The sequence below is a fragment of the Dipodomys spectabilis genome, unplaced genomic scaffold, assembly GCF_019054845.1.
Source record: "Dipodomys spectabilis isolate Male_0828 unplaced genomic scaffold, ASM1905484v1 ptg000179l, whole genome shotgun sequence".
Lineage (NCBI taxonomy): Eukaryota > Metazoa > Chordata > Mammalia > Rodentia > Heteromyidae > Dipodomys > Dipodomys spectabilis.
The window spans coordinates 13159005-13174825 of record NW_024870856.1 but is presented as its reverse complement, the minus strand read 5'-3'; the positions used below and the strand labels follow the sequence as shown (position 1 = coordinate 13174825).

The following is a 15821-nucleotide window of genomic DNA, read 5'->3' as shown; positions in this document are numbered from 1 at the left end:
GTAGCTGTGTGTGTGATGTGGCTGTGTGTGTGATGTGGCTGTGTGTGTGATGTAGCTGTGTGTGTGATGTGGCTGTGTGTGTGATGTGGCTGTGTGTGTGATGTGGCTGTGTGTGATGTGGCTGTGTGTGATGTGGCTGTGTGTGTGATGTGGCTGTGTGTGATGTGGCTGTGTGTGATGTGGCTGTGTGTGTGATGTGGTTGTGTGTGTGATGTGGCTGTGTGTGTGATGTGGCTGTGTGTGATGTGGCTGTGTATGTGATGTGGCTGTGTGTGTGATGTGGCTGTGTGTGTGATGTAGGTGTGTGTGATGTAGCTGTGTGTGATGTAGCTGTGTGTGTGATGTGGCTGTGTGTGTGATGTAGCTGTGTGTGTGATGTAGCTGTGTGTGTGATGTGGCTGTGTGTGATGTGGCTGTGTGTGATGTAGCTGTGTGTGTGATGTGGCTTTGTGTGATGTAGCTGTGTGTGTGATGTGGCTGTGTGTGATGTAGCTGTGTGTGTGATGTGGCTTTGTGTGATGTAGCTGTGTGTGTGATGTGGCTGTGTTTGATGTGGCTGTGTTTGTGATGTAGCTGTGTGTGATGTAGCTGTGTGTGTGATGTGGCTGTGTGTGTGATTTAGCTGTGTGTGTCATGTGTCTGTGTGTGATGTAGCTGTGTGTGTGATGTGGCTGTGTTTGATGTGGCTGTGTTTGTGATGTAGCTGTGTGTGTGATGTAGCTGTGTGTGTGATTTGGCTGTGTGTGTGATTTAGCTGTGTGTGTGATGTGCCTGTGTGTGTGATGTGGCTGTGTGTGTGATGTAGCTGTGTGTGATGTGCCTGTGTGTGTGATGTGGCTGTGTGTGTGATTTAGCTGTGTGTGTGATGTGGCTGTGAGTGTGATGTAGCTGTGTGTGTGATGTGGCTGTGTGTGTGATGTAGCTGTGTGTGTGATTTAGCTGTGTGTGTGATGTGGCTGCGCGTGTGATGTAGCTGTGTGTGTGATGTGGCTGTGTGTGTGATGTGGCTGTGTTTGATGTGGATGTGTGTGTGATGTAGCTGTGTGTGTGATGTGGCTGTGTGTGTGATGTAGCTCTTTGTGTGATGTGGCTGTGTGTGTGATGTAGCTGTGTGTGTGATATAGCTGTGTGTGATGTGGCTGTGTGTGTGATGTAGCTGTGTGTGTGATGTGGCTGTGTGTGTGATGTAGCTGTGTGTGTGATGTGGCTGTGTGTGTGATGTGGCTGTGTGTGTGATGTAGCTGTGTGTGTGATGTGGCTGTGTGTGTGATGTGGCTGTGTGTGTGATGTAGCTGTGTGTGATGTGGCTGTGTGTGTGATGTGGCTGTGTGTGTGATGTGGCTGTGTGTGTGATTTAGCTGTGTGTGTGGTCTAGCTGTATGTGTGATGTGGCTGTGAGTGTGATGTAGCTGTGTGTGTGATGTGGCTGTGTGTGTGATGTAGCTGTGTGTGTGATTTAGCTGTGTGTGTGATGTGGCTGCGCGTGTGATGTAGCTGTGTGTGTGATGTGGCTGTGTGTGTGATGTGGCTGTGTTTGATGTGGATGTGTGTGTGATGTAGCTGTGTGTGTGATGTGGCTGTGTGTGTGATGTAGCTCTTTGTGTGATGTGGCTGTGTGTGTGATGTGGCTGTGTGTGTGATGTAGCTGTGTGTGTGATGTGGCTGTGTGTGTGATGTGGCTGTGTGTGTGATGTAGCTGTGTGTGATGTGGCTGTGTGTGTGATGTGGCTGTGTGTGTGATGTGGCTGTGTGTGTGATTTAGCTGTGTGTGTGGTCTAGCTGTGTGTGTGATGTGGCTGTGTGTGTGATGTAGCTGTGTGTGATGTAGCTGTGTAGATTCCACACACACTGAGAGTGTGGTCTGAGGTTGCCCTGGACCTCGTTGGGGGTGTTTGGTTGTGTGGAGGGGGGTGTCTCTCAGGCTGTGGGGCTGAGATGGGTCAGCTGCAGGCCTGAGAAAGGGGGCTGGTGGTGGGCTGGACATGGGGCTGTGGATAAGAGACTCCCAGTGGCCACCGACAGGGCACAGTGTCTCGGGGACACAAAGGCATAGTGAGGAGAGGACAGCCCCCCTGCTCAGTGTGAAGATGTCTGTGGTAGAGGGCTGTGTAGGTAATGAGCCATCCCTTTAATAAGGAAAGAAAAAAGGTTGCCACTTGGCTCAAATCTAGTGGTCTTCTCACTGTAGAAAGAGTAAGAGCTGTATTTTTTCACTTAATTATATTTGTAACCCAGCTAAACGGCTGTTGAGTTTCCTAAGCCCAGACATTTTCTTTTTATTTATGGGTGTTTGCCAGGCTCACGTCTCAGATGTCTGGTGCCTGTGCTCTGGGCCTGGGTTCTGGGCCTGTGAATGTCTGGTACCTGTGCTCTGGGCCTGTGCTCTGGGCCTGTGAATGTCTGGTGCCTGTGCTCTGGGCCTGGGTTCTGGGCCTGTGAATGTCTGGTGCCTGTGCTCTGGGCCTGGGTTCTGGGCCTGTGAATGTCTGGTGCCCTGTGCTCTGGGCCTGGGTTCTGGGTGGGCCTGTGAATGTCTGGTACCTGTGCTCTGGGCCTGGGTTCTGGGCCTGTGAATGTCTGGTACCTGAGCTCTGGACCTGGGTTCTAGGCCTGTGAACGTCTGGTGCCCTGTGCTCTGAGCCTGGGTTCTGAGCCTGTGAATGTATGGTGCCCTGTGCTCTGGGCCTGGGTTCTGGGTGGGCCTGTGAATGTCTGGTGCCTGTGCTCTGGGCCTGGGTTCTGGGCCTGTGAATGTCTGGTACGTGTGCTCTGGGCCTGGGTTCTGGGCCTGTGAATGTCTGGTGCCTTTGCTCTGGGCCTGGGTTCTGGGTGGGCCTGTGAACGTCTGGTGCCCTGTGCTCTGGGCCTGGGTTCTGGGTGGGCCTGTGAATGTCTGGTGCCTGTGCTCTGGGCCTGGGTTCTGGGTGGGCCTGTGAACGTCTGGTGCCCTGTGCTCTGGGCCTGGGTTCTGGGTGGGCCTGTGAATGTCTGGTGCCTGTGCTCTGGGCCTGGGTTCTGGGCCTGTGAACGTCTGGTGCCCTGTGCTCTGGACCTGGGTTCTGGGTGGGCCTGTGAATGTCTGGTGCCTGTGCTCTGGGCCTGGGTTCTGGGTGGGCCTGTGAACGTCTGGTGCCCTGTGCTCTGGGCCTGGGTTCTGGGCCTGTGAATGTCTGGTGCCCTGTGCTCTGGGCCTGGGTTCTGGGTGGGCCTGTGAACGTCTGGTGCCCTGTGCTCTGGGCCTGGGTTCTGGGCCTGTGAACGTCTGGTGCCCTGTGCTCTGGGCCTGGGTTCTGGGCCTGTGAATGTCTGGTGCCCTGTGCTCTGGGCCTGGGTTCTGGGTGGGCCTGTGAATGTCTGGTGCCTGTGCTCTGGCCTGGGTTCTGGGTGGGCCTGTGAACGTCTGGTGCCCTGTGCTCTGGGCCTGGGTTCTGGGCCTGTGAACGTCTGGTGCCCTGTGCTCTGGGCCTGGGTTCTGGGCCTGTGAATGTCTGGTACCTGTGCTCAGGGCCTGGGTTCTGGGCCTGTGAATGTCTGGTTCCTGTGCTCTGGGCCTGGGTTCTGGGTGGGCCTGTGAACGTCTGGTGCCCTGTGCTCTGGCCTGGGTTCTGGGCCTGTGAATGTCTGGTGCCTGTGCTCTGGGCCTGGGTTCTGGGCCTGTGAACGTCTGGTGCCCTGTACTCTGGGCCTGGGTTCTGGGCCTGTGAATGTCTGGTACCTGTGCTCTGGGCCTGGGTTCTGGGCCTGTGAATGTCTGGTGCCTGTGCTCTGGGCCTGTGAACGTCTGGTGCCCTGTGCTCTGGGCCTGGGTTCTGGGCCTGTGAATGTCTGGTACCTGTGCTCTGGGCCTGGGTTCTGGGCCTGTGAATGTCTGGTACCTGTGCTCTGGGCCTGGGTTCTGGGCCTGTGAATGTCTGGTGCCTGTGCTCTGGGCCTGGGTTCTGGGTGGGCCTGTGAACGTCTGGTGCCCTGTGCTCTGGGCCTGGGTTCTGGGTGGGCCTGTGAACGTCTGGTGCCCTGTGCTCTGGACCTGGGTTCTGGGTGGGCCTGTGAACCTCTGGTGCCCTGTGCTCTGGGCCTGGGTTCTGGGTGGGCCTGTGAGTGTCTGGTGCCTGTGTTCTGGGCCTGGGTTCTGGGCCTGTTAATGTCTGGTGCCCTGTGCTCTGGGCCTGGGTTCTGGGTGGGCCTGTGAATGTCTGGTGCCCTGTGCTCTAGGCCTGGGTTCTGGGTGGGCCTGTGAATCTGGTGCCCTGTGCTCTGGGCCTGGGTTCTGGGTGGGCCTGTGAATGTCTGGTGCCTATGCTCTGGCCTGGGTTCTGGGCCTGTGAATGTCTGGTGCCCTGTGGTCTGGGCCTGGGTTCTGGGCCTGTGAACGTCTGGTGCCCTGTGCTCTGGGCCTGGGTTCTGGGCCTGTGAATGTCTGGTGCCCTGTGCTCTGGGCCTGGGTTCTGAGTGGGCCTGTGAACGTCTGGTGCCTATGCTCTGGCCTGGGTTCTGGGCCTGTGAATGTCTGGTGCCCTGTGCTCTGGGCCTGTTTTCTGGGCCTGTGAATGTCTGGTGCCCTGTGCTCTGGGCCTGGGTTCTGGGTGGGCCTGTGAATGTCTGGTGCCCTGTGCTCTGGGCCTGGGTTCTGGGTGGGCCTGTGAACGTCTGGTGCCCTGTGCTCTCGGCCTGGGTTCTGGGCCTGTGAATGTCTGGTGCCCTGTGCTCTGGGCCTGGGTTCTGGGCCTGTGAACGTCTGGTGCCCTGTGCTCTGGGCCTGGCTTCTGGGCCTGTGAATGTCTGGTGCCCTGTGCTCTGGGCCTGGGTTCTGGGCCTGTGAACGTCTGGTGCCCTGTGCTCTGGGCCTGGCTTCTGGGCCTGTGAATGTCTGGTGCCTGTGCTCTGGGCCTGGGTTCTGGGCCTGTGAACGTCTGGTGCCCTGTGCTCTGGGCCTGGGTTCTGGGTGGACCTGTGAATGTCTGGCACCAGGGCGCCCTGTGTACAGCCACACACCTTGGAGGCCAGGCTCCTTAGCCAGGTCCCTGCTTCCCGGGCTGTAGCTGGGGTGTGTGTCAGCCCAGGACCTGGGGCCCACAGCACACGCAGCAGCACCTGACCCTTCTACCTGTTCTAGGGACGTGAGGACGTGGGTAGGTCACTCGGTGGCTGATGCTTTGTCTTCTGCCGGTTTCCTGAGCAGACATAGTGTACCAGTTTTCATGAAGGGTTAGAATCAAACCCAGTCTCATAGCTCATTTGTTGGAGGCAAAGGCCTCTCAGGAGCACTTGTAATTCTGGACAACACCAAGTTGCCTAGCATTTTACATTTCTTCCTCTGTTCCCTAGCACAGGACATTTTCTAAACTTCAAGATTTTAATTTAGTTCTCCTACTGTAAGTGAAGGTCTCTGTATTTCCTTTCTCTGAATTCTCGGATAATGCTTGCTCATTTTTCTGTAGGGTAATTTCTGTATTGGTGCTTCTTTGTTGTAGGAGCTTGCTGTCACTAAAGATCCTAGCTGGGGAGGAGCACCTCAAATACTTTTCCCCAGTTTGAATTTTATTTGTGGTGTTCTTTGCCATGTGGAAAACTTCAACTTTTATTAAGTTGAACTTATGGGTCTTTTCCTTTGTGGCTAATGATAATTTTGCATCATGATTGCAAGCAGGAGAATTTGTCACTGTATTTTCTAATAGTTTTTTTTTTTTTTCTGATTGTGGTTTGAGCTCAATGCCCGGTGCTGTCACTGGGCTTACTGAGCATAGTTTATTCAGCTTGCCTTGTGAGTGAATGGGCTGGGGCTGGTTCTGGTGATGGGCTGAGCAGCCTTGTGTCATGGAGCATGGCAGCATGGCATGCGGGAGACGGCCATACGCACAGAGCCAACGCCAGGACCGTCTTGCTCTCCTCCCACCCACGGTCTGGGGTGCTGACCGGGCCTCACAGAAGCAGGCCACACAGACCACCAGACCAGAGCCACTCCTCCCACCCACGGTCTGGGGTGCTGACCGGGCCTCACAGAAGCAGGCCACACAGACCACCAGACCAGAGCCACTCCTCCCACCCACGGTCTGGGGTGCTGACCGGGCCTCACAGAAGCAGGCCACACAGACCACCAGACCAGAGCCACTCCTCCCACCCACGGTCTGGGGTGCTGACTGGGCCTCACAGAAGCAGGCCACACAGACCACCAGACCAGAGCCACTCCTACCACCCACGGTCTGGGGTGCTGACCGGGCCTCACAGAAGCAGGCCACACAGACCACCAGACCAGAGCCACTCCTACCACCCACGGTCTGGGGTGCTGACCGGGCCTCACAGAAGCAGGCCACACAGACCACCAGACCAGAGCCACTCTACCACCCACGGTCTGGGGTGCTGACCGGGCCTCACAGAAGCAGGCCACACAGACCACCAGACCAGAGCCACTGCCTTGCGTGGTCCTGCGGAGTCACACTCAAGTCACGGCCAACCGTAGCCCTGACCGTGGCTAGCTGTGTGTGTGAGCAGACCTCCAGGCAGGGCTGTACCCCCTGTCCAAGCCTGGGCGTCTCTAGGCTCTGCAGAGGCCTCTGCCCATCCTCTGCACCCACCTGCACCCCAGTTCCGTCCACCCTGGCCCTGCCTGCCCCTCACAGGCTCAGGCCTGTGGGTCACCTGTGCCCACCGCTTGTCTGGGGGTGTGGTGGGTGCCACATGGAAGGCAGAAGAGGCTGAGGGGCCAGGAGTGAGCTCACGGTGGCACCTCAGTCCTCCTTGCTTCCAGAAGCCCGCAGGCCATGGGGCGGTGTCCACACTCCGTGTCCACCAGCATCCGTGGCGCTTAAAACTCACAGCTTCCTCCCCAGACACGTTGCCCTTCCACCGTCCCTCCTCAGGCTCCGTGAGGCCTGACCAGCAACACGTCTTCAGCGCATGGCAGAGCCAGAGCCACGGGACCCCTGCTTTGCCTTTTCATTTCCCCTTTATTAGAGCATAATTGAAATGCATGTTTCCATTGAGTGTGCATGGCTTTTCAGAGTTGATACTTCAAACGTGTCTGGCACGTCAAAAGTTTCCCTGTACCCCTTCCCTCCTGTCCCCAGGCAGACTCTGTTTCCTGTGGCCGTGGGCTTTGGCTCCGTTGGAGGATATACTGAATTGGTTCTCAGTTTGGAGGTCTGAGGGCAAGCCTTTGCTTCCATTCCTCTTGAGTAAATACCTGCACATGTGATTTCCAGGTCAAACAGTGCACCTAACTGTTCAGAAACCCTTAAACTGTGCTCCTAAGAAGTGATCGTACACCACCTGGAAAGCTGTGGATTCGGGTCGCATTCCTCCCTCCCTCGGATGGCCAATCTTTCTAGTTTCAGCCACAGTGATTTACCAACCATTATGGCACCCTGCCAGTCTCATCAGGGATGGCATTAGGCTAATAACTTTAGTCTGACACTGCATGCTCCAAGTTGCCAGGTGTGTATAGTTTAATCATTGTGTTTGATAGGTCTGGGGCCCACTTTATCAACATTGTGCACGGTCACTTCTGAGGTGTACTTTATCAAAGCTGTGTGTTCTGAGGTGTACTTTATTGGAGCGCTGTGTGTACCGTATTGTGTGAGTCACTGGTTCCTAGGTGTGGTTGATCATTGAGCTCCACTGGTCCCAAAGTGCACACCTTGGGAATAAGGAAGTTTTAATCCTTATTAGTACTTTCTGTCTTGCGGTCACTTGAATGCTCCCGGTAATACCTTACCAGGTAAAACCTCAGAGGACAAGTTCCAGACCTGGGCCAGGGCCTCCTGATGGAGAAACCCTTATGACTCAGATCTTTTCCCCATAGGAGGCCTGCCATGGGTGCAGAGAAGTCCAACCCTTCAAAACGGCACCGAGACCGGCTCAACACTGAGCTGGAGCACCTGGCCAGCCTGCTGCCCTTCCCACCAGATGTCATCTCGAAGCTGGACAAACTGTCTGTCCTGCGCCTCAGTGTCAGCTACCTCAGGGTGAAGAGCTTCTTCCAAGGTAGGACTTGTGCTTACACCTGTGCCCAGAGTGCAACGGGGCTGTATGCTCTCCCTGGTTCACTATTGTCAGCAGGTGTGTAGAGAGCTCTCACCTGGTTCACTATTGTCGGCAGGTGTGTAGAGAGCTCTCCCTGGTTCACTATTGTCGGGAGGTGTGTAGAGAGTCTCACCTGGTTCACTATTGTCGGGAGGTGTGTAGAGAGCTCTCCCTGGTTCACTATTGTCGGGAGGTGTGTAGAGAGTCTCACCTGGTTCACTATTGTCGGGAGGTGTGTAGAGAGTCTCACCTGGTTCACTATTGTCGGGAGGTGTGTAGAGAGTCTCACCTGGTTCACTATTGTCGGGAGGTGTGTAGAGAGCTCTCCCTGGTTCACTATTGTCGGCAGGTGTGTAGAGAGTCTCACCTGGTTCACTATTGTCAGCAGGTGTGTAGAGAGTCTCACCTGGTTCACTATTGTCAGCAGGTGTGTAGAGAGTCTCTCCTGGTTCACTATTGTCGGGAGGTGTGTAGAGAGTCTCACCTGGTTCACTATTGTCGGCAGGTGTGTAGAGAGTCTCACCTGGTTCACTATTGTCAGCAGGTGTGTAGAGAGTCTCTCCTGGTTCACTATTGTCGGCAGGTGTGTAGAGAGCTCTCCCTGGTTCACTATTGTCAGCAGGTGTGTAGAGAGTCTCACCTGGTTCACTATTGTCAGCAGGTGTGTAGAGAGCTCTCCCTGGTTCACTATTGTCGGCAGGTGTGTAGAGAGCTCTCCCTGGTTCACTATTGTCGGGAGGTGTGTAGAGAGTCTCACCTGGTTCACTATTGTCGGGAGGTGTGTAGAGAGTCTCACCTGGTTCACTATTGTCAGCAGATTTGTAGAGAGTCTCTCCTGGTTCACTATTGTCAGCAGGTGTGTAGAGAGTCTCACCTGGTTCACTATGGTCAGCAGGTGTGTAGAGAGTCTCACCTGGTTCACTATTGTCAGCAGGTGTGTAGAGAGTCTCACCTGGTTCACTATTGTCAGCAGGTGTGTAGAGAGCTCTCCCTGGTTCACTATTGTCGGGAGGTGTGTAGAGAGTCTCACCTGGTTCACTATTGTCAGCAGGTGTGTAGAGAGTCTCACCTGGTTCACTATAGTCGGGAGGTGTGTAGAGAGTCTCTCCTGGTTCACTATTGTCAGCAGGTGTGTAGAGAGTCTCCCTGGTTCACTATTGTCAGCAGGTGTGTAGAGAGTCTCACCTGGTTCACTATTGTCGGAAGGTGTGTAGAGAGTCTCACCTGGTTCACTATTGTCAGCAGGTGTGTAGAGAGCTCTCACCTGGTTCACTATTGTCAGCAGGTGTGTAGAGAGTCTCACCTGGTTCACTATTGTCAGCAGGTGTGTAGAGAGTCTCACCTGGTTCACTATTGTCGGGAGGTGTGTAGAGAGCTCTCCCTGGTTCACTATTGTCGGGAGGTGTGTAGAGAGTCTCACCTGGTTCACTATTGTCGGGAGGTGTGTAGAGAGTCTCACCTGGTTCACTATTGTCGGGAGGTGTGTAGAGAGTCTCACCTGGTTCACTATTGTCGGGAGGTGTGTAGAGAGTCTCACCTGGTTCACTATTGTCAGCAGGTGTGTAGAGAGTCTCACCTGGTTCACTATTGTCAGCAGGTGTGTAGAGAGCTCTCCCTGGTTCACTATTGTCGGGAGGTGTGTAGAGAGTCTCACCTGGTTCACTATTGTCGGAAGGTGTGTAGAGTGTCTCACCTGGTTCACTATTGTCAGCAGGTGTGTAAAGAGCTCTCCCTGGTTCACTATTGTCAGCAGGTGTGTCGAGAGTCTCACCTGGTTCACTATTGTCGGGAGGTGTGTAGAGAGCTCTCCCTGGTTCACTATTGTCAGCAGGTGTGTAGAGAGTCTCACCTGGTTCACTATTGTCGGGAGGTGTGTAGAGAGTCTCACCTGGTTCACTATTGTCAGCAGGTGTGTAGAGAGTCTCACCTGGTTCACTATTGTCGGGAGGTGTGTAGAGAGTCTCTCCTGGTTCACTATTGTAGCAGGTGTGTAGAGAGCTCTCCCTGGTTCACTATTGTCGGGAGGTGTGTAGAGAGTCTCTCCTGGTTCACTATTGTCGGGAGGTGTGTAGAGAGTCTCACCTGGTTCACTATTGTCAGCAGGTGTGTAGAGAGTCTCACCTGGTTCACTATTGTCAGCAGGTGTGTAGAAAGCTCTCCCTGGTTCACTATTGTCAGCAGGTGTGTAGAGAGCTCTCCCTGGTTCACTATTGTCGGGAGGTGTGTAGAGAGTCTCACCTGGTTCACTATTGTCGGGAGGTGTGTAGAGAGTCTCTCCTGGTTCACTATTGTGAGCAGGTGTGTAGAGAGTCTCACCTGGCTCACTATTGTCAGCAGGTGTGTAGAGAGCTCTCCTGGTTCACTATTGTCAGGAGGTGTGTAGAGAGTCTCTCCTGGTTCACTATTGTCGGGAGGTGTGTAGAGAGTCTCTCCTGGTTCACTATTGTCAGCAGGTGTGTAGAGAGCTCTCCCTGGTTCACTATTGTCGGGAGGTGTGTAGAGAGTCTCACCTGGTTCACTATTGTCGGGAGGTGTGTAGAGAGTCTCTCCTGGTTCACTATTGTGAGCAGGTGTGTAGAGAGTCTCACCTGGCTCACTATTGTCAGCAGGTGTGTAGAGAGCTCTCCTGGTTCACTATTGTCAGGAGGTGTGTAGAGAGTCTCTCCTGGTTCACTATTGTCGGGAGGTGTGTAGAGAGTCTCACCTGGTTCACTATTGTCAGCAGGTGTGTAGAGAGTCTCACCTGGTTCACTATTGTCGGGAGGTGTGTAGAGAGTCTCACCTGGTTCACTATTGTCAGCAGGTGTGTAGAGAGTCTCACCTGGTTCACTATTGTCAGCAGGTGTGTAGAGAGCTCTCCTGGTTCACTATTGTCAGGAGGTGTGTAGAGAGTCTCTCCTGGTTCACTATTGTCGGGAGGTGTGTAGAGAGTCTCACCTGGTTCACTATTGTCGGGAGGTGTGTAGAGAGTCTCACCTGGTTCACTATTGTCAGCAGGTGTGTAGAGAGCTCTCCCTGGTTCACTATTGTCAGCAGGTGTGTAGAGAGCTCTCCCTGGTTCACTATTGTCAGCAGGTGTGTAGAGAGTCTCACCTGGTTCACTATTGTCGGCAGGTGTGTAGAGAGCTCTCCCTGGTTCACTATTGTCAGCAGGTGTGTAGAGAGTCTCACCTGGTTCACTATTGTCAGCAGGTGTGTGGAGAGTCTCACCTGGTTCACTATTGTCGGGAGGTGTGTAGAGAGCTCTCCCTGGTTCACTATTGTCAGCAGGTGTGTAGAGAGTCTCACCTGGTTCACTATTGTCAGCAGGTGTGTAGAGAGTCTCACCTGGTTCACTATTGTCGGGAGGTGTGTAGAGAGCTCTCCCTGGTTCACTATTGTCGGGAGGTGTGTAGAGAGTCTCTCCTGGTTCACTATTGTCGGGAGGTGTGTAGAGAGTCTCACCTGGTTCACTATTGTCAACAGGTGTGTAGAGAGTCTCACCTGGTTCACTATTGTCAGCAGGTGTGTAGAGAGTCTCACCTGGTTCACTATTGTCAGCAGGTGTGTAGAGAGCTCTCCCTGGTTCACTATTGTCGGGAGGTGTGTAGAGAGTCTCTCCTGGTTCACTGTTGTCAGCAGGTGTGTAGAGAGTCTCACCTGGTTCACTATTGTCGGGAGGTGTGTAGAGAGCTCTCCCTGGTTCACTATTGTCAGCAGGTGTGTAGAGCTCTCCCCTGGATCTGCTTTGGTCAGGGGTGTGTAGAGCTCTCCCCTGGTTCTGCTTTGGTCAGGGGTGTGTAGAGCTCTCCCCTGGTTCTGCTTTGGTCAGGGGTGTTGGTGGTGTGCTGTACTTCGTACACCTCCGCCCTTGCTCATGGGGTCAGGCAGACCTCCATGTGAGTTCACCCCTGACAGGACTCCGGTTCCCTTTCTCTCTCCTCAAAGGTGGCACCTTCATCCTCCGTGCTGGAATGGGATACGTTTGCTGAAGGCCAGGGCCTGGGGTCTCCATGGCGGGCGGGGCTGTGGCCGGCTCTGTTGTTCCCTCACCAAGAGCCCAGTGGCTCATCCCCAGAGCAAAGGGTTCTTGAGCACAACACTGGCCGCTCTGGGCTCTGGCTGTTGTTTGGGGGAAAAGGACTGGGCAGGACTGGGTACAGGGCCTGTGAAAGTCTGGGCGACAGGCTCTCCACCGTGGGGCTCTGTCCACCCACTCTGTGATGCTCCCCAGCTTTCCTGGAGAGGCAGAACCCATAACTGTGTGCACTGGGGTCTGTTTCCTCACACTGACTTGCATTGAGCATTTCACCAGTATTCTTCCTCATTTCCAGTGTGTGTGGTCCTGTCCTCGTGTTCCGTAGGTCTTTAGCCTTTAGCTACCCTGGACTTTGGGTCTCTGATGGGCTCAGGAAAAGTGGCAGACAGAGAAGTAGGATCTTATTTGTGAGAAGCAAGAGTGAAGTCCATTACTGCACTGTGTGCCAGCGGAGGGGAAGAGACAGTAAGAGTTTGTCCACACACAAAGAAAGGGCTAGGGTGGGAAAATACTCAGGACAAGAACGGTGTGGAAGATGATGCTGGGTTGACAATACGTCATGGTGGAGGTGATGTGTGTAGGATGTCATGGTGGAGGTGATGTGTGTAGGATGTCACGGTGGAGGCGATGTGTGTAGGATGTCATGGTAGAGGTGATGTGTAGGATGTCATGGTGGAGGTGATGTGTAGGATGTCATGGAGGTGATGTGTAGGATGTCATGGTGGAGGTGATGTGTAGGATGTCATGGTGGAGGTGATGTGTAGGATGTCATGGTGGTGATGTGTGTAGGATGTCATGGTGGAGGTGATGTGTGTAGGATGTCATGGTGGAGGTGATGTGTGTAGGATGTCATGGTGGAGGTGATGTGTGTAGGATGTCATGGTGGAGGTGATGTGTAGGATGTCATGGTGGAGGTGATATGTGTAGGATGTCATGGTGGAGGTGATGTGTGTAGGATGTCATGGTGGAGGTGATGTGTGTAGGATGTCATGGTGGAGGTGATGTGTGTAGGATGTCATGGTGGAGGTGATGTGTAGGATGTCATGGTGGTGGTGATGTGTGTAGGATGTCATGGCGGTGGTGATGTGTGTAGGATGTCATGGTGGTGATGTGTGTAGGATGTCATGGTGGTGATGTGTGTAGGATGTCATGGTGGTGATGTGTAGGATGTCATGGTGGAGGTGATGTGTAGGATGTCATGGTGGAGGTGATGTGTGTAAGATGTCATTGTGGAGGTGATGTGTAGGATGTCATGGTGGAGGTGATGTGTGTAGGATGTCATGGTGGAGATGATGTGTGGAGGATGTCACGGTGGAGGCGATGTGTGGAGGATGTCATGGTGGAGGTGATGTGTAGGATGTCATGGTGGAGGTGATGTGTAGGATGTCATGGAGGTGATGTGTGTAGGATGTCATGGTGGAGGTGATGTGTAGGATGTCATGTTGGAGGTGATGTGTAGGATGTCATGGTGGTGATGTGTGTAGGATGTCATGGTGGAGGTGATGTGTGTAGGATGTCATGGTGGAGGTGATGTGTAGGATGTCATGGTGGAGGTGATATGTGTAGGATGTCATGGTGGAGGTGATGTGTGTAGGATGTCATGGTGGAGGTGATGTGTGTAGGATGTCATGGTGGAGGTGATGTGTAGGATGTCATGGTGGTGGTGATATGTGTAGGATGTCATGGCGGTGGTGATGTGTGTAGGATGTCATAGTGGTGATGTGTAGGATGTCATGGTGGAGGTGATGTGTAGGATGTCATGGTGGAGGTGATGTGTAGGATGTCATGGTGGAGGTGATGTGTGTAGGACGTCATTGTGGAGGTGATTTGTAGGATGTCATGGTGGAGGTGATGTGTGTAGGATGTCATGGTGGAGGTGATGTGTGTAGGATGTCACGGTGGAGGCGATGTGTGGAGGATGTCATGGTGGAGGTGATGTGTAGGATGTCATGGTGGAGGTGATGTGTAGGATGTCATGGAGGTGATGTGTAGGATGTCATGGTGGAGGTGATGTGTAGGATGTCATGGTGGTGATGTGTATAGGATGTCATGGTGAAGGTGATGTGTGTAGGATGTCATGGTGGAGGTGATGTGTGTAGGATGTCATGGTGGAGGTGATGTGTAGGATGTCATGGTGGTGGTGATGTGTGTAGAATGTCATGGCGGTGGTGATGTGTGTAGGATGTCATGGTGGTGATGTGTAGGATGTCATGGTGATGATGTGTGTAGGATGTCATGGTGGAGGTGATGTGTAGGATGTCATGGTGGAGGTGATGTGTAGGATGTCATGGTGGAGGTGATGTGTGTAGGATGTCATTGTGGAGGTGATGTGTAGGATGTCATGGTGGAGGTGATGTGTGTAGGATGTCATGGTGGAGGTGATGTGTGTAGGATGTCATGGTGGAGGTGATGTGTAGGATGTCATGGTGGTGGTGATGTGTGTAGGATGTCATGGTGGTGGTGATGTGTGTAGGATGGCATGGTGGAGGTGATGTGTAGGATGTCATGGTGGAGGTGATGTGTAGGATGTCATGGTGGAGGTGATGTGTAGGATGTCATGGTGGAGGTGATGTGTAGGATGTCATGGTGGAGGTGATGTGTAGGATGTCATGGTGGTGGTGATGTGTGTAGGATGTCATGGTGGTGATGTGTAGGATGTCATGGTGGTGATGTGTTTAGGATGTCATGGTGGTGATGTGTAGGATGTCATGGTGGAGGTGATGTGTAGGATGTCATGGTGGAGGTGATGTGTGTAGGATGTCATTGTGGAGGTGATGTGTGTAGGATGTCATGGTGGAGGTGATGTGTAGGATGTCATGGTGGAGGCGATGTGTGTAGGATGTCATGGTGGAGGTGATGTGTAGGATGTCATGGTGGTGGTGATGTGTGTAGGATGTCATGGTGGTGGTGATGTATGTAGGATGTCATGGTGGTGATGTGTAGGATGTCATGGTGGTGATGTGTGTAGGATGTCATGGTGGTGATGTGTAGGATGTCATGGTGGAGGTGATGTGTAGGATGTCATGGTGGAGGTGATGTGTGTAGGATGTCATTGTGGAGGTGATGTGTGTAGGATGTCATGGTGGTGATGTGTGTAGGATGTCATGGTGGAGGTGATGTGTAGGATGTCATGGTGGAGGTGATGTGTAGGATGTCATGGTGGAGGTGATGTGTAGGATGTCATGGTGGAGGTGATGTGTGTAGGATGTCATGGTGGTGATGTGTGTAGGATGTCATGGTGGAGGTGATGTGTGTAGGATGTCATGGTGGAGGTGATGTGTGTAGGATGTCATGGTGGAGATGATGTGTAGGATGTCATGGTGGAGGTGATGTGTAGGATGTCATGGTGGAGGTGATGTGTGTAGGATGTCATGGTGGTGATGTGTAGGATGTCATGGTGGAGGTGATGTGTAGGATGTCATGGTGGAGGTGATGTGTAGGATGTCATGGTGGAGGTGATGTGTAGGATGTCATGGTGGAGGTGATGTGCAGGATGTCATGGTGGAGGTGATGTGTAGGATGTCATGGTGGAGGTGATGTGTGTAGGATGTCATGGTGGAGGTGATGTGTGTAGGATGTCATGGTGGAGGTGATGTGTAGGATGTCATGGTGGTGATGTGTAGGATGTCATGGTGGAGGTGATGTGTAGGATGTCATGGTGGTGGTGATGTGTGTAGGATGTCATGGTGGTGATGTGTAGGATGTCATGGTGGTGATGTGTGTAGGATGTCATGGTGGAGGTGATGTGTAGGATGTCATGGTGGAGGTGATGTGTAGGATGTCA

The 15821-nt window shown here is 53.4% G+C and overlaps 1 protein-coding gene across 1 annotated transcript in view; it reads left to right on the top strand.

The window, feature by feature from the left end:
• Ahrr (aryl-hydrocarbon receptor repressor) overlaps positions 1 to 15821 on the top strand; it is an 89525-nt gene that overhangs the window by 27536 nt on the left and 46168 nt on the right. Inside the window, exon 4 of the mRNA XM_042695258.1 lies at positions 7799 to 7980. Within this exon, the coding sequence (XP_042551192.1) occupies positions 7799 to 7980 (182 nt within the window). The remainder of the gene's footprint in view (positions 1 to 7798; positions 7981 to 15821) is intronic.